The sequence below is a fragment of the Ochotona curzoniae genome, unplaced genomic scaffold, assembly GCF_017591425.1.
Source record: "Ochotona curzoniae isolate NIBS_2020 unplaced genomic scaffold, NIBS_Ocur_1.0 scaffold_3890, whole genome shotgun sequence".
Classification (NCBI taxonomy): Eukaryota; Metazoa; Chordata; class Mammalia; order Lagomorpha; family Ochotonidae; genus Ochotona; species Ochotona curzoniae.
In genome coordinates, this window is record NW_024467115.1 from 38,204,673 (window position 1) to 38,223,396 (window position 18,724).

General features: G+C 41.5%; 1 protein-coding gene across 1 annotated transcript in view; it reads right to left on the bottom strand.

The window, feature by feature from the left end:
• PRKN (parkin RBR E3 ubiquitin protein ligase) overlaps positions 1–18,724 on the bottom strand; it is an 888,769-nt gene that overhangs the window by 654,601 nt on the left and 215,444 nt on the right. The window contains exon 4 of the mRNA XM_040965678.1: positions 7,872–7,990. Within this exon, the coding sequence (XP_040821612.1) occupies positions 7,872–7,990 (119 nt within the window). The remainder of the gene's footprint in view (positions 1–7,871; positions 7,991–18,724) is intronic.

Sequence of the window (18,724 nt, forward strand, 5' to 3'; positions counted from 1 at the left end):
GCTGCATCTGCTGGGTGAAGAAACAGCCATTGGAGAAAAACAATATTTCACAGTTTAAGGCAGGCCAAATGTCTAACACAGGTACAGTGATGGTGATATAATTTTAAGTCAGCAATGAAACTGATGAGTTCATGGAAGCGATCTCAATGAATTATGTATTTGTAAATACAGCTGCTCTTGGTTGCCACCCTCCTGAGGTAGACCTCAACCTACTCTTCATTTTCTGTACTCAGATCTTGATGGATGACACAAGGGTCCCACTGGGGGATGCACAGGACAGGCATAAGCCAACAATTTCTTGCCATAAGATGGTCCTAAGGCTGAAAAGCAAGGGTTTGCTGAAGAGAAGGAGGATAGTAATTGTCGGCTTATGGCCAAAAATCGGCTACTGAGAATGGCTGTAACAGAGAACAGGCCGGCACTGGAGCTCCCACTGTCACCCTGTCCTGAACACAGTATTCAGCAAAGATGGGGGCCTCCCCAAATCCAAATGCAGTGTGGTCCTTAAGCAGGTACGTGGGCACAAGCATACCCGCACGGATTCTGCTGCTTGAGTGCTCCGTGCGAGGTGACAACCTTGCTCATAAATAAGTGAAACAATCCCTTTTAACAGGATGCACACAACCACAGGATGACAAATACAATATGTGTAAAATTTCTCTTCAGAAAATCTCTCTTATGAGAAGCAGTGTGAAATGGGCCAAACCCTTGAGCTCATGTTTTCTGGAAGAAGCGCCAGGCTTCTGGTTTAGACCTGGCCCAGCCCTGCCATTGCAGCCATCTGGGGAGTGAACCGGTGACTGGAAGGCATCTTTGCTCTGTCAGTCACTTTCTATATAACTCCAACTTAATCCATACAGTCTTTTTTTTAATATTTATTTGTTTTTATTGGAAAGTCAGATATACAGAGAGAAGGAGAGAGAGAAGGGGAGAGAATAAGATCTTCCATCCACTGGTTCACTCCCCAAGTGGCCACCATAGCCAGAGCTAAGCCCATCCAAAGCCAGGAGCCAGGAGCTTCTTCTGGGTCTCCCACATGGGTGCAAGTTCCCAAGACCTTGGCCATCCTCGCCTGCTTTCCCAGGCCACAAGCAGGGAGCTGGATGGGAAGCAGAGCAGCTGGGACACAAATCGACAGCCATATGGGATCCCGGTGCATTCAAGGTGAGGACTTTAGCCACTAGGCTACTATACCAGGCCCTCAATACATATTCTTCAAAAACAGACAACCCAATTTGTTCTTTATGCGTTATAAATATTGGTAGGCTGTGGTTATGTTAAACCATCCTATGTAGTTCCAACAAACATTTCTCATGAATATTTTAAGTGTATTATCCTGTACAGAGCATAAAATTCTATGTTACTCAACCAATATTAAAATAAGTTACTGGCCACATATCACAGGTAACTGACAGGCTATGAATTTCCAACATCTTTTCCTTGAAAAGGAATTAAATTTCATTGTGGTAATGGCACACATAGATGAAAATTAGGAAAAGCACCATATAAATGCAGTGACAATTAAAAATGAAGTGCTGAGTGTGGAACCTAGTTTATGACAAACACTGAATAAATTACAATCAGTAATAATTGCCTCATTCTATGGACACAATAAAGAGTTTATTATACTTTTAAAATATAAATAGCTTTTCAGGATTACAAACCATACATTCTCTGCCCTTCGTTTTCATCATTTCATACTAGCAGCATGTATCAGAAACACAGCTGGATATCAAAGCAAACACAGTGAGATGCTATTCTCCACCTGCTGGAGCTGGAGATGAAGATGAGTATCCACTGGGCTCTCCATCCGGCTCTCCAGGCTGTACGCTTGGACCGGCAGTGTGAAGGTAAGCTTAACTCTAAAGGCAAACTGGCTCTGCAGGTGCACTCATTCTAAGGTAGCTCACTCAGGGAACTTGTATCTGCCAGGTTATTCCTTTTTCTTTTTCTCTCTCACACTTTTTTTTCTAACAAACATTGCAAGCAAAATAATTACTTTTAAAAATCAGTTACAGAGAGGGCCCCAAACAGGGAAGCAGTAAGACTCGACCCCCGACTCTAAACTCAGCAGAAAATGATCAGCTGGACCAGCCCACCCGTCACCAACCTTGAGCAACACTGTGTTGGGTTTTAATGAACTGAAGTGAAATAGTAAGTACAAGACAAACACTGAGAAAGTAAGAATGTCTGTAACAGCAGAAAGGGACCGTGAATGGAGCTAAAGCAATCTGCTGCTTTGTTGGGGCAGATTCGCTGTTTCAAAAATGATTTTAGGGACAGATGCGGCATGATGGCTTACATTGCTGTCTGTGATGCTCACAGTCCTTCTGGGCACTGGTTTGATTCCTGGTTGTTCCACTTCTGATCCAGCTCCCTGTTAGTGTGTCTGGGATCACTGCAGAACATTGCTCAGATCCTTGGGGCCTTGCAAGCACGTGGGAGACTTGGAACAAGCTTGTGGTGTCTGATTCTAGCTTGGCCCAGGCTCAGTCACTGTGGCCATGTGAGGGCACAGCAGATGGGAGATTGCCTTCTCCTATATTTACATATAACACTTTACATATTTCCTAAATAATGTATTACAGATATCATGCTATTTATTCCAACAGGCATTTATACTTTATACTTTGCATTGCTGGCCCACTTTGGATATGTACTGAATTCTCATAATAAATAATACAGCGAACAGTAGACTAATTCCTTCTATCAGTCCATAAAAACATATATGTGTGTACATACATATATATGTACACAATTAGAAAACTTTCACAAAATTATGAAATCACCTACAAATGCTTAGCTTTCAAATTGTGAGCTTTATCAAAATTTGTTGGATAAATAACTTAAAATTCCAAGGAAAATCAAGAAAGGAATAAAAACTGCAACATCTGATGAAACTGAAATATAAGCTTCAGAATCTTATCATTCACTAAAAGTTTGTGGTGAATTAATAAATTTGGTAAAATTAATAAAATAATGAATTGGGACAGTTATCTGAAGCCATTGAAGGTGGCTGCTAAAGTTGAATGATACAGGAGGAATGGATGAAAGCAAGGCGTTGATTATCCAAATCTACTTCAAGCTTCAAGAAAATGGTACTGGAAGCATTTGCTGAAATTCTTGCAACTTCCAACCTTAAATCGCCTGTGCTGCCTGGCACCGATTCCCTGAAGTGCATCTGAATTGCCTCTACATCGAGAACTTACACTGGGTGTGTGAGACACATGTAAATGACCAAGAATAATACATTAAGACAAAAACAAATAAGCAAATCTGAGAATTTTTCATGCTAACGTTTCAAGGTACTATGATTCTATCTTTGTTTTATCTTAGATTGGTTACATTCTGAGTACTGGTATCAGTAAAAGGGAGATTGGGCACAGGTCAGTTTCCCCAGCCTAGCTACTCAGCACTACCATGAGCATGCAGAGCGAGTGGGCACGAGAGAACAAAGCCAGGAGGGTTAGCTGCAGGAGGAGGGGGCAGCAGGAAGCCATCTACAAAGCCAAGGGAAAACAGATGGTGGAAAGAAAGGAGAGAAGTGAACGTGGCATGGCTCTGTGTCAGAAGACAACACCACCGTGTTGTTCCACTCACTGTCAACTCTGAAGCTTTGGTGTGACAATAATTCATGGACTGGCTTGTGTACAGGTCACGGTCATCACACAAAGCTGAAAGGATGTAGATCCCATCCAGATTGTGCCCATAAAACTTCATGCGAACAGGGGTTGGGATGCGGTGTAGTGTGAGCCGAGTCCCTGTCAACCATGTTGGATTGATCTCCGGGGGTCTGGCTGAAACAATCCTGGCTGCTGCAGCCATCTGAGAAGTGAACTCTCAAACGCAAGCTCTCTAACTCCCTCCCTTCATTCCTTTCTTCTATCCTCTCTTTCTCTGCCCTTCAAATAATGCATATATAAATAATTTTGAAAAATAACTTGTCATAACTCATCCACAGTATTCTAAAAGCTCCCAAATGCTTGACAATTAAATCTGCAGTGGGAATGAAGGGAATAATGCATATTCCGGTAAAAAGTTCTTCATTCTCAAACCAGAAAGGAAGCTTAAATACATTCCAAGACTTCAATTAATTACATAGATGTGAGGGTAGACTTTAATAATAAGAGAAGCCAGTAGGCTTCTGACCAACAATTAATCTGTAACAAATATTAAGTTTAGGAATGATTATACATTTATACTATATTTCTTAATAAATTTTCTCACATAAATTGTCCCCAATCTATAAACCAATTTTAAACAAAATCCATCATGCCAGGCACTTTACATCTTATTCTATTTATTGCACCATTTCTCATCAGAAACCTTTCAGCTGTAATGCTATTTCATCGGAGAGTATCTCATTAGAGTGGCCAAGATAAAGTTCTTTTCGAGATAAAGTAATTATAGTGATTGTAGAAGGAAAAAAAAATCATCCCAGTTCTTGGCTGCACTAATCTCCTGGTTTCTGATTAATTTTAAGAATAATAAACTGAGTGCAAACAAAAAGATGTTAGCAGTGGATAATTCGAGCTTCCCAGACTTGGTGCAGGAAGGAAGAACAATTTTCCAGCTGTAACCAGAACTTCAGGGTTGGAGGGCTGTGGCCCCTGGCAAGTACTGCAGGATGAATGGCTGTCTGCCCTGCGCTCACTTCCACACCCATTTTAGCTGCTAGTGCTTATTGCAGCCCATGGTCTGTCATCCTCTGCCAACATCCTAACAACATCTTTAGCTCAGTCCTACGGGAAAGACATGTCAGGGGATCTGCTGGCAGCAAGAGGCCCCGGTCCTCTGGGATGTAGCAAATGACAAGGCAGTGCTGGTGGAAAGTGACAGACACCTCATGAAACAGCAGGGAAGAGCACTGTCAGACCGGGGAGAGAGAAGGGGAGTCACCCAAGAAGGACTTCCAGGGACACTGTCAGACCGGGGAGAGAGGAAGGGGAGTCACCCAAGAAGGACTTCCAGGGACACACCCTCGTTATCACCCACTGGCCTATGACGCCGAGAGACGCCTGTGGATGACAGCGTCTTCCTGTACACACAGGGGGGCTGCGGACATCTTGGAGAGAAACAGTGATGCAGGCTATATTAAATCCCGGAAAGTCATCTGTTGTGCTGTTTTGGAACACAATCGAGCAGAAGCAAATTAGCACAGGCACGGCAACCCCCCACTTGGTTCAAGCCTGTCTCATTTCTACATGAACCCCAGGGTGCAACATTTGAACTGGCAGCTAAAGATGGAATGCCTACTTTCCCATCAGCTGGTGCACACTGTTTTCAAGTATGACTTCCTATTTTTTTAAATATTTGCCTTTAAAGGCTATTTTTATTTATTTATTTATTTAAAAGGCAGAGATAAAACAATAGGAAGAGGAAGAGAGATAGAGAGAGGGAGAGACAGACAGACAGAAGAGATACTACATCTCAAAATCCACTGGTTCACTGCTCCAATGCCTGCCATGACCATGGGTGGGCTGAGCTCAAAGCAGGAGCCAGGAACTTCACCCAGGCCTCCCAAGCGAGCACCCAGGGCATTTTCTGCTATTTTCCAGGCACATTAGCAGGGAACCGGGTTGGCAGTGAGCCAGCTAGGACTTGATCTGGTGTCCTTATCGGCACCACAGGGAGCTTAATCTGCTACACTACAGTAGTCCCTGAATGTCACATTTTTTAGGGATATTATGACTTAGTTGACTCCTTGGTCAAGGTCACCATGAAACAGAGGTTATTTTGATTTAGAGAAAACTCGATATCCAAGCTGATCCTTAACTCACCGTCAACGGGAGGTCAAAATTTCAGTTTTCCAATGCTTAGCAGCAGCAAGGGGATGGGTGCCACCTTCTTGCACTTCTGTCTCCAGTTCCAAATTAAATGTGAAACATGATTTAAATGAGACTCTTACCTATGTCAGGCAGCTCACTACTGTCACGAGTACAGTGACGATTTGAATTGTAGATGCTGGAAGGCAGCAGGTGATAGCTCATATTTTTGGTTGCCTGTCACTCACACAGGAGATCTACATTGAATTCTGAGCTAATGGCATTGAGATGGCCCATCTTGGACTATTGTGGGAATCTGGGAACTGAACCAGAGAATGGAAATTCATTTTCTCTTACTATTTACTAGTGGTTAAAGTCCCACCTTGCATGTGCTGGAATCCCAGTTGGGTGCCAGTTCATTTCCCAGCTACTCAACTTCCCTTCGAGCTCCCTGCTTGTGGCCTGGGAATGCAATGGAAGATGGCCCAAAGCCTTGGAGCCTGCACCCATGTGGGAGACCCAGAAGAAGCTCCTGGTTCCTGGCTTTGGATGGGCTTAGCTCTGGCCATGGTGGCCACTTGGGGTGTGAACCAGTGGATGGAAGATCTTATTCTCTGTCTCTCCTCTCCGTAAATTTGACTCACCAATAAAAATTAAATAATTAAATAAATCTTGAAAAAAACAAATAAATTGAAATCTGTCCATAGTGTTCTAATACTAGGCATTTTAATGAAGCTTTTGAAGACACTGCCATTGAATATGTATGCACATGAGTAAGAATAACTGAAAAATAGCAATAAAGCACTTAATATCATAAGTATGTCCAGGTTATAGTGGTAAGTACTCTTCATGTGTGAATGAGTCTGCATGACATCTAAAGGAAGGATATTATTAATCCAGAGGACAGACAACCCCGAGTGGACAGAGCTAGGAGGTCGGACTTCAGCTGGGGCAGGCAGGCTCTGGGCTCACTTGCTTGCTGATACTGCACAGCAGTTCCATGGCCCCTGCCTCCTGCCGGATGCTTACCGTGTGCCAGGTGCTGCTGAGCAAACCCTGTTCACATCCTATTGCAGCTCTGCAGCATGCTACTTGGGCTTAGTTCAGACACGTGCTGCAGGTTGAATTCTCCTTTTCCCTTTGTTTCTCCCCATAGCCTGTATTTTAAATGAGGAGTCTCAACACCCAGGATCTTACCTGCCACAGCCCCTCGTCTTCTTTGCCTTCTCATTGTGCTCACAGAGCTGTGATGACCCAATGCTCTCTATCCCCTACTACCTCGTATTAGCACATGCCACGTGCCCCATGTTGCACGGCTAAGGCACACAGTTGTGCACTCGCCGTCTCATGCTTCCTGTTGGTGTTAGATGACCTCTTCTCTAAAGAGCCAGAGAATGAACGCTGCAGGCTGGCATCATGACCTTTCACTCTGCCCTGACCACACAGATGCATTCAGGGGCTCTCCAATAAGACTGTTCACGAACACTTGGATCCCAAATCTTATACAAGGTGCTTGGCTCATCCAGTGTCATCCAACTTTTGCTTTCCCCCAACAATTTAACAAGGGAAAGCCAAGCAATAGGCTCTGCTCCTGTTCTGTGCAGATCCTGTCAATCACCTTCTACTGAAGTATGACTCATTCAGTAGCCTTGAGTGCAGCGATGTTAAACAGTCCAGTGAATTCTGACATAATGTGCATACACACACAGCCATGTCAGCATTCCACAGAGCAGAGCAATATGTGAAATATTTTCCAATAGCTTAAGAAGTTCCCTCACATTGCCTTCTGAATGACACCCCAAACAAAGCCAAATCTCTTTCTGCCATAGAAACAATCACCATACCTGCCTTCAAATGACCTGGGTTGAAGTAACATGAGGGTGTCCCTGAGCTGCCTAAACTTTGAGAGCAGAAAGACATCTACACCACAAAGACCTGTTTACAAACCAAACATCTACTGTCATTAACCATCACAGTCACAACCCCAGGAAAGACTGCTTTAAGTTTTCTCTTCCAGATGAAGAGGATCAGTAACACAAAAAGGCAGCTCTGTTGGCCCACATGGCTTTTGCTTTGTGGTTTCACGCTGAGGAAGTGTCTCCTTACCTGAGCCAAGGTGAGCGTGGCTTGCCTGCAGGTGCCGCACTGGACCCTGAGTTTTCCTGGCTGTACTCTCTGACAGGGGCCCTTGCAGTAAACGTAGAAGCTGTTGTAGGTAGGTCTGCCTGCAGGGACGAAAAAGCAGAAACAAAACTAATCAATCCAGAGTCTAAGCAGACAAGAAACTCAAGGCTTGTTAGAGGCAAATTTCAAATCTCACCCCTCAGGAACATTTTGAAACATTAGTGGAATAAATATTCCAGGGAGAATACAACAGTTCAATGAAATAACCCAGTTTTATGCCCAAGCGAGTGAGCATGTTTTCTTTTTCATGCTAACAGCCCTGTAAGTTACTCAGCCAAGTAAGCAAAGTGCTGCCAAGTGAGTGAGCCAAGTGCATTTGCAACACAGCAAAATTAAGTGCCATTTGCTGGTGAAGTTTGAAAAGGGGGTTTTAATGTTGAGTGCCTATGGCAAACGGAGAGACCACTGCTCCTGAAGCCTATTTCACCCTCTGTTTCAGCCTTGAAGACTCCAGACACCCCATAACACGCCACCGACAGAGACAAACCAGCCCGTTTCTCATACTCTGAGTGACACGGTCAGTTTGCTGGGTTTCCAGCAAAGGCTTCTTAATGTGCAATCCCACATGGGATAAAAACAAGAGGCCTGAGCCCTGGCAGCTTAGCAGACCCAGCAGCCACAGGTAAACATGGAGGCTTTGATTGCACCGATATTCTCCATCACCACCCAGAAGCCATTCCAATGATGCACGTTCATGGGTAAACCATGAACAACAACAGAAACAACCCCAGAAACGCCTGTGATCACTTTCTCAGACGCTTCCACACGGGGCAGGCTTCCTCCGTTAGTCAGAAAAGTCTTTTCAATGCTTTCCATGCATGTAGAGGAGTAAGGAGATAACCATGTTCCTAAGCGTTCTTACTTCTAAAACTACCCAATGGCTGCTTCCTTTAATTATCACCACGCTGGTGCTGAGTGAGTCACAGATAAGCCTTTAAAATTTATTTTATTTTATTATTACTATTAACATCATGAATGAAAACTTTCAACCTCCAAAATGCTTTTGTATGTATGAAAAAATTACCACACACATTACGATAAAGCAACAAGGGATTCCAAAGTCTCACGTATCTCCATCTCCTTCACGAATACACAAATGCCGCTGACGAGAGGAGGGCCTTGCAGCACAGCTGGCTGAGCCGCCACTTGGGATGCACACATCCCATTCTAGAGGGGCTGGCCTGTGTCCTGCTACCAATTCATTTTCCGGATATTAAGCCTCTTGCGAGGGCACTGATGATGGTTCAAGAATTTGATTCCCTGCGTGCAAGTCCGAGTTCCTGGATTCTTATCTTAGCCTGACCTAGCTATTGCCACTGCTGGGATTTGGGGAATGAACCAGTAGACAGGAAATCAACCTTGCTCTTGTTCTCTCGCTTGTCTGTTTGCTCTGCCTTTCAAATAAGTAAAACATTTTCAAAACAGGAAGGCCTCTATAAACATAATGGGCTGTCATTAATGTAGTTGCCTTTACCAACATTGGCATGTGACAATACATTGTAAAATGTGAAACACAATGAAGATCTCCAGGTTTATAATTCTATCCTATATTCGCAATATAACATCACCATAATCATTATTCTATAGAGATTAACATTAAGCTTCCAGTGTGAAAACAGGAGCAAATATGTTGATGCAGAACTACTTTTAACAATATTTTTATTTTATCAAAATTGTTTATTATGTATTATTACTATCATATTATTATCATCATTCTATGATACAGTTCCACAGGCCCCTGGGATTTCCTTTATGCCCTCCCCAATTTCCCTCCACTGAGTTCCCCCGTATCATTACTAAAGTATAATTCTTCACACACAGTCATATGTCCATCATGGTGGGCATGGATAATGGCTGAGAGTCCATCATCCTGAGAGTCCATGTCATATAGTAAAAAGTTTCATTGAAAGTCCATCTTTAGTCTGGAAGTAGAGATGTATACTACATTTTATCCTCACATCTAGATATGTTAGTCTCCATTTCACAGTTACTGTATGTCCCCTTAAATGAAAAGCCACAAAACAAAATCAATAGGGAGAAAAAAGAAATTAACACCACCATGAAGTTAAATAACATGCTACTGAATGACTAATGTGTCACTGAAGACACATTAAAAGAAAATCAAGGACCTTCTTGAAGGAAATGATGCTACTGTATGATCTATGAGTCATTAACATATTTTAAAATGTTAAATGTATTTATCTTATTATTTTATGATGCAGTTCCATAGGCTCTGGGATTTTCTTTCCCCCTTTTCCAAATCTCCATCCCCCTAAAACATTACAATAGTTCAGTCCTTCATAATCAGTCATACGTCTATCATTCTGCTATTTAAGTGTATCCACACATTGTAGATACGGACAACGGTAGAGTCCAGCATCCTATGGTCAAGATATATTTAACAGTTTCATTGGGAGTCCATCTTCGATTGGGAAGTAGAGATGTACCTTGCATTGTACTTTTATAACCCGAATATGATAGTCTCTATTGCACAGTCACTATATATCCCTCCAATAGAGAAGCCATAAAACAAGGTCACGAACATGAACAAAAATTTTTTTTTAAAAATTATAACATGAAGTTAAGTAAGATGCTACTGAATGATCATGGTGTTACTGAAGAAATGAAAAAGGAAATTAAAAATCTTCTTGAGGCAAATGATGCTACTGTGTGAACTATGAGGCAATGAGGAAATGAATAAGAAAACTTTTTGAGTGAATGAAAATAAAAACAAAATTATTAAAGCTTCTGTGATGTAGCAAGGAAAAAAAACAGTATTAACAGTGCTACCGATTGTGTAATTGCATGAAAGCTGCTTTATATCAGGGAGAACACATGATATTTGTCCTTTTGGGATTGACTTATTTCACTGAGCATTCTGTATGGGACCATTTGCAAGTGGTAGAATTTCATTCTTTGTAATGGCTGAGTCATATTGCAGAGTTGATGTGCTACAGTTACTTTATCTACTCCTCTTTTGATGAGCAAAACAACTCTGTGAAGAAGAAATGGGCGAGAAAATAAACAGACTGTTTTTTTCAAAAGAACAAATTCAAATGACTACAAGGCATTTGAAAACGACATTTCGGTTCCAACTAATTCAGTGAGACTGGCCCACATGCAGAATTCTACTAACAACACCTGCTAGAAAGGATGTGGGGAGAAAGGTGCCCTACTTCACTTTTAGTAAGAGAGTAGCTAGTACAACCTTTGTGGAAATCAGCATGGAAAGTGCTAAGAGAATTGAAAATTTATCTGTCATGTGATCAAGCTATCCCACGTCTGGGAATATATCCAGAGGAAATGAGACCTGCATGTGAGAAAGGGATCTGCAATCCTATATTTGGAGCATCACAATGTACAACAGCAAACACATGTAGCTGTTCTTTCTCATATCTCTTTGAAGTTCTAATAACTTGATGAGCGAGATATTCAAGTCTATGAAAATCATGTTGCCATTAGTCAACAGAATGATTGCATAAAAGAGACTCTAAAGGTAGTGCCAGTCATCAATGTAACATGGAATCATTTATTACACAGACTTATCTGTACTACAGTAACTGGCATGATATTCAGACCACAAGATCTGTGGCACTTTTAAAGTGTCCTAAAATAGTTTTACGGGGTGGAGGGGTATGGACCCTTCACATTAAAGTCTTTACTAGCAGTAGCAACAAATGCTATTTCATGACATTTTTAACCAGTAAAGTAAGGATGAAACAGTAAAATAAGAGGAAGAACAGGAATGGGGCCAACAATTGTGTTCTGAAGAGGAGATGGGGTCACACTGCTGACAAGGAAAATTTGATGACATTCAAAGTAACCCCTCAGAAAAGGCATGAGACTGAAAGACTCTGCTTTCTCCCAAGAGTGAAAACAATGTCGGCAAAATTGCTTCTGCTCAAGCTCTCACCAGGCAGGAATGTGAAGGCCAGGAAACTCATCCGCCTGTGCACACTACAACCTTCACAGACGTCCTTGAGAAGTTATTCAGAAAATACTGCAAGCCAATGTCTGTGCCCGGCATGCAATCCATTACACATTGCTTCCCAGAGCCAGCTCAAGTTGGGGATTAATAGCCAGTCTAAGGAAGATCAAGGTCGGGCCAGTCCTGGCTGCCACACATTTCAAGCTGTTGGCTTCACTTGACCAAGCAGCCGGGGCTCCAGGTAAATCTTGAGTGCACAAGCACCTTTCAGGGTGCCTTTCCCCTGCTATTTGGCTACACAACACAATTTAAACTTGGCGAGCATCTCTGGGTCATGCTGTGGCCTGCAGGGTGCAGAATGGGAATACAAACAAATAACTCCCTGACAGTATTCTAGGCAGCATTTCCACTGGCCTGGCTGAAGGGCTTGCAGTAAGAACTCTTGCATATAGGGTCATTACTCCTAAAGGAACAGCAAGGCCGCTGGATGAATGATCTGAACAATTTTTCTCAAGGTGTATGTCTGTCCCTGGTCAACAGCATGAATCTCTCCCTTTCATTTCTTCTTGGGCTTTCAGATCCCTTTTCTCTCATATTCTGCTTTTTTTATGGTCACATTTTCCTTCTTCACCCAACATAATCAAAGTAGCTTATGTTCAGGTTTATAGGAGTTCCTTTTTTATCTAATAAGTTTTCAAACCTTGAGAAGTATTAAACAAATTCTCTTCTTATTTTGATTCACTAATTATAAACACTTCGCTGTATTTGCTGCACTCTAAGTGAAGTTTTGTGCATATAGATGGATGTGTAATTTATTCAGCTGAAGCATCTATAATTAAGATGCAGACATCACACTCCTTCAAACCGAAACCCCTTCAACATGCTAAAAACATGCTAAAAACATGACAAAACTATGAGGCTGTGACTTGATTATTTCAGCAGTTCCACTTACTCACTTATTAACCATTTTACACAGAACAACTACAATGGTTGGCAAGCTGTTACGAGAGGTCAAGCCAAAATTACTGGGGGAGGGGTGTGTCAAACCAGACTCTCAAATGCTCCTGGAGAGCCTGCTGATAATCATTAAGTTCTTCTAGGTATCCTAAGCCATCAACAATCTTCCATAATTATTCTATCATATGCCAGAAAGCTTCATCTGTTTAGGAAATAATTATTAAAGGTACACTGGGTTCACTCAAGTTCTTTTTAAAATTTTTTCTATAGAGAATTTAAAAGCAGGGTTAAGGTCATATGCTACCAAGAGGCCATTCATGGGTCCCTACCATTCCTTTACACTCTAGTTCCATCCCCTTTGATTCTTCTAGCCCACTCTGCCCCGTTAACACAATCCCTATTCCATGCTCCTCTTTCCCCTTTGGTTTTCTTGGTCCAAAGACTTGCTGAAAATATGAACAGTATTTACAATGTACCAAGCACAGGTCATTAAAATGAATATATATTATTTGCTTTGTTTTTCCTTTTTTGTTTCTTTAAAAGTCAGCATAATCATCAAAGTTATCATTTTTCTTTTATGTATTTTAGATAATGGGCTTACAGCCTGAAGACTGTTTTGATAAGACAGATGGATACTTAGAAAAAGCCATTTTGATCCTGATGAAAAACTTCTCATTAACCTCAGAAGTTTTCATCACCCACTGCTGCAGAGCATCAAGAATTTAATTGCCTGAGTGATTTGTTTCCAAGGACAGAAAGAATAAAATTTAACATACTTTATACCTAGATAATATAGTGTTCAGTATTGATAGATTATAAAAGAGTAAGATGGCAGGGCACAATTGATTTAAAATCTGTGCCACATATGAGTATGGTGAAACACTGAGTAGTACAGTACTTTTGAAAGGGCTTTCTCTACTGATGGAAACCTGTCCAATCTTACTGCTCTGTTATATGTTCCCGAGTATCCACATCTGGTTTGCACAGCTTGAAACTTTAGTAGGAATGATTCTTGGTTTTATTAGCTTCAAAGAACTAATGTTTAAATAGCTTCATACGGCCAACAGCTACACAATGAGACGACATGGAAGAATGAGAATAAATATTCCTCTTCAGTCTGCCCCTCATTTCCTCCCTCTCCAGGAATATTGAACACAAGTGACACACTAAAGAAACCCTTCTGTCATCCTAGGATGTATGATAACTCAAGTTTAACTGTGTTGGTCTAAAAACTAGTGGCAGCTGGAGGAGAGATAAGATTGTTAGAAATTGAGGCAACACAGGGAGCTCCAAAATGAGAAGAGACATGGAGGTTCAGGAGTATTTGAGGACGATCAAGGCTATTTGGCCATCGTGTGTCCATTTCCCATGCCGAGTGTGTCAGTTCTCCACACAGCCCTTGATTGCACTGGTACCATCTCCATTTCCAACTACACCTTTGAAATCTAACCTGTTCTCTCAAGATCCAGTTGGAACGGCACTTCCTGTAAGAATTCTCCACAAAGTTCTGCCACTAACCTAAACAGTAATACAGAAGACTTGGAAAGACCCAGTTTTTCATGTCATCTTTCAACCATTTGGCCCAAAATAGGCATTTGGGTAGAAGTCCCGGACATGAAGCTCCCTCACAACTTTGTTCAGTCCTTCCCTGCTTCTTAAGAAGCCTTCTGGTAGTTTCAGCTCCTTCCCTCTTGCTTCTTTCTGTTTACAACTGTGTCATTTTTGCTTAACATCAAAGTGGCACTCCTGAGGTGGCATTCTACTATCACCACCATCTTATCTGTTTCCCCTGTCACCTTAGGATTAAGCCGAGTCCTACTCAATCCCTACAAATCTACTGTGCAAGAGATTCATGATGAGAATTTCAACAGCTGTGTTAGGGATCTGGGAAATGGTAGCTGGAGAGGCACAGAGAATCTTCCATTATTCTTATTATATTCCTTTGTGGTGGATCTTCAGTCAATTCTTGACCACATTTACTTGGATTTATATCCTATAAAACAAGTAAACAGCAACAAAGTAGCAAAAAAAAAATCAGTATGGTCTTGAGTCCAGCAGGTGCATATCTGGAAAGATCTATGGAAAGAGTACTCATTCTTTTCCATACTGACCGAAATTACTCAGTTGTTTTTGTTTTAACAGTTTGTAACATTATCAGTCTGAAATCATTCCACAAAAAATCAATCCAATGGCAAATCAGCTCTTCTACATGGCATCTTGCTTCGGGTAATCAGAATGATGAGAATCATGTCCAATTCAATCCACTGCAAACTGCTAGGGAAGGGAAATGCTAAGTTGGGTAAGTGAAATTCATCCTTGATTAGCCCACTGCAATAGCTCCACCATTTGCACTCTCTGGGGAAGTCAATGAGTCAACTGAGGTGCATGACCACACCCACATGTGCTCATCTAACGATTCTGTGAAGTGACCAGAGTCCTGTCATGCTACTGGGCTGGATCACACTTTCCCTGTGATTCCTAGATACCCAGGCCTCAGCCCAGGAAGTCTCACAGACTTAACACACTCACCCTGCCTTCAGTGAATACAATCTCCTCACATATAACAGATACCTAGTGAACTGCCTGGAACTTAGTTACTACTCAATAAATACTTGCTAGGTCAATGCATTCTTTTTCTTTTTTTAATTTTGTTTTATGACATCTGGCTGCTATACACCTTATACTGAACTTGGTGGATTTTAGGATAGTCCCAACTAGCTTATAACTCTAACTAGGAATAGGTTAACAATTGAGGCAGAAAGCAGTTTTAGGAGGGGTGTGCAGAGAAATCTTAAATACCTTAGTGAGGAGTAACTAATCTTTGTGTCCTACCTAGTTAGATATATGTGAGTCCAACCTGACCGTTTCCTGTCTAGTTCTAAGCTTTCCTTATTGGTCTCTATCTAATCTAATTTAAATTTTTTATTTTTTGGGGGGGGTGAGCACCAAAGCAACCCTGATGTTCATTGCAAGACAGGGTTAAGAATGGCCCACATAAAAAAAAAAAACCACCAACAACACTTGCTGGTGAGGATGCGGGGAAAAGGGAATGCTACTCCACTGTTGGTGGGACTGCAGGTTGGTACAGCCTCTATGGAAATCAGTATGGAGAACCCTCAAACAACTGAAAACCTGCATACCATATGATCCAGCAATAGCACTCCTAGGAATAGATCCAAAACACCTGTTACACGAGAAACCAGCATGCACCCCTATGTTCATAGCAGCAAAATCAATAATTGCAAAAACTTGGAAGCAACTGAAATGCCCATCAATGGAAGACAGGATAAGAAAGCTATGCTTCATCTACTCCATGGAATACTACTCAAGTATTAAAAAAAACGAAACGCAGTTCTTTGTGGCCAATTGGGCCCAACTGGAAACCATTATACTAAGAGGAATGAGCCAATCCCAAAAGGTTCGATACCACGTTTGCTTTAGTTTAAGATGAAATGATGTTAATCTCCTATAATTTAAATATTCTCAAAACCATAGCAGGAAAGATGGTGTGAGAGTCAGCAATGAACCTAACAGAGGATGCAACCATAATTATCAAATGTTCAGAACATACTTCTAGAAGTCAAATGTCTGGATTAGCTCCCCACACTGTTTGTATTGATGGGCTACTGCATTTGAAATCAACAGTGTTAACTCCAACTTACCATAAGAAATGATGCATAAGATGAATAAAAAATTTATATACAATTTGATGAAATAAAATGTTAGAGAAATACTAAGATTCTGAACATTTATCATGTTGAGATACTTTAAGTAAGACAGTTATTACATAAATGCTTTTCACCCCAATCCTTGTCCAATAGGTTATTACTCCCAACTGAATCCAATTGCACTATTCCATGCTTTAACAAGCCTGAAACCCAACTCCTGTGGAGTAACCAAGGTGACGCTATATAATAAACAACTCCCAATTATATAACCACCCATCCAGTGCATGTACTTTCAGAACATGGTTAGCAATCTCTAAGGAAAAGCTACCTTTAAGAGTTATAACTTAATTGCTGGTTTTTGTGCTGGCTTTTTAATTAATGTGTCTGCACAATAACGTCATCTGGTGAAGAGAAAGTGCTGATTGAATCTAACGCTCTTGCTTAAGCTTTTTTTTTTTTGGTTGTTGTTGCCAATTTATTTTTTCATTATTCACTTTGTGAGTAATAATGAAACCTCTTGTGCCAAGACAAAACTACAAAGCAGAACATGATTTAAGCATTAGATTTAAATAAATAACAAGGGTCAAAGCCAAATGTAGAAAATTCAAGTTGCTTTTTCTTCCTTTTAGTGGGCAGGGGGCAGGACAGAGTCAAGACAAGTGCCAGCCAAGTCACAGCACTCTAAAAAGTAGACCAAACACCTAAAGTTGAACTTTAGATGGAAAAAAAAGAATGAACCTTAAATGAAATGTTTGTATAGGTTTAAAGTGCAAGCCATAATACCTACATCAAGTTAAAGCCTTGCTTTGTCTCTTCCATTGGTCAAACCCTCAGTGCTCCTTTTCTCATATGCAAAACTGAAATGATGATAGCCACTAACCCAAGGCCACTGCAAAGGCTGGACTTAGTAATGGAGGAAAGTGTTGGGTGTAATGGTGATGATGCAAGCCAAGATTCTTGGATCCTAATTTGCAGGACTGAGTCCAGTCCTGCTGCTCTGCACCCTAGGAGACAGCAAGTGATGACTGAAGCAGTGAAATCCCTGTCGTTCATGTGGGAGAACTGGATGGAAGTCCCATTTTCCAGCTACAAACTCAACCCCAGACTGAAGGCACATGGAAAGTAACCAGGACATGTGGATGCTTTGCTGCTAGAGCCCCAAAATACATAGATATTAGGATATACATATACAGTTAATACATGAACACACATATGTGTATAAACCTATGTGCATATACAGAAATATAAACATAAAATAACAAAGTAAATCATTAAGTGCAATGTCTGACTCAGGGAGTGTTCTCTGTACTTGCTGTGCCAGGTTTTTAGAACAAAGGCTTCTCCTATAAGGATTTGGGCTTCTTGCTTCCATGGGTGATAATGTCTCTGATTTTTGAATGTTGGTATTTGCACAGTTTTACTATTTTAAACCAAACCAAGGTTTTAAGAAATAGTGTAGATATAATTCTTAATTCATTCATTTGAAAATTGCAGCTGTAGTTTTAATCATATGATGGAGCATAAACTGTGATACAAAGTTCCTACATCAATTTAAAATGTAAGAGTCACATGTCTTTCAATGCATCTTTACAGCACAACAGGACTAGGTGGATGTAAGCAAAGTTAGGATGAGAAAGAGCAAACAAGGAACATGGATGCAGGCTAACGATAAGATTTCCACAGTAGTTGATGCCCTTTAAGAACTTAAGATCACCAATCAAAATGAAATCTGCGGTTTATCTGGCTGTGAAACGGCACTGATGGGTATTTCAACAATTGTAAAGGTTCCTGGTAAAGTCAGACTTGCTGAGTGTCCATTCTTGGAAAGCCATGCAGGCTGCTCATTCTGTACCTGAGGGGGGTGACTCAGCACTGAGCAGAACCCCAAGACAGCCACGGGGCTCATCGGGGGTTGGACACAAGCCTCTGAGGGCAAAGCATGCACTCCTGGCCACCAAGTGACAATGACCTCAAGTCAGAGGCACTGCTGCTCAGCAGGGCGGGAGACTGATGATGTGGCTGGCCGGAAGGGCACCTGCCTGCAGGCTGGGATTCCCAGGCCGCTGTGAGTGACCACCAGGACAGCTTCTGTTCCATCTCTGCCACCCAGCTGCCTCCTTCAACTGCACTGAACCATTCATGGTCACTTCCATTAACTTTTAACAGTCTGGCACTCGGCATGCATATGTACACACAGCAATTACAATGAGGAAAATTAAATC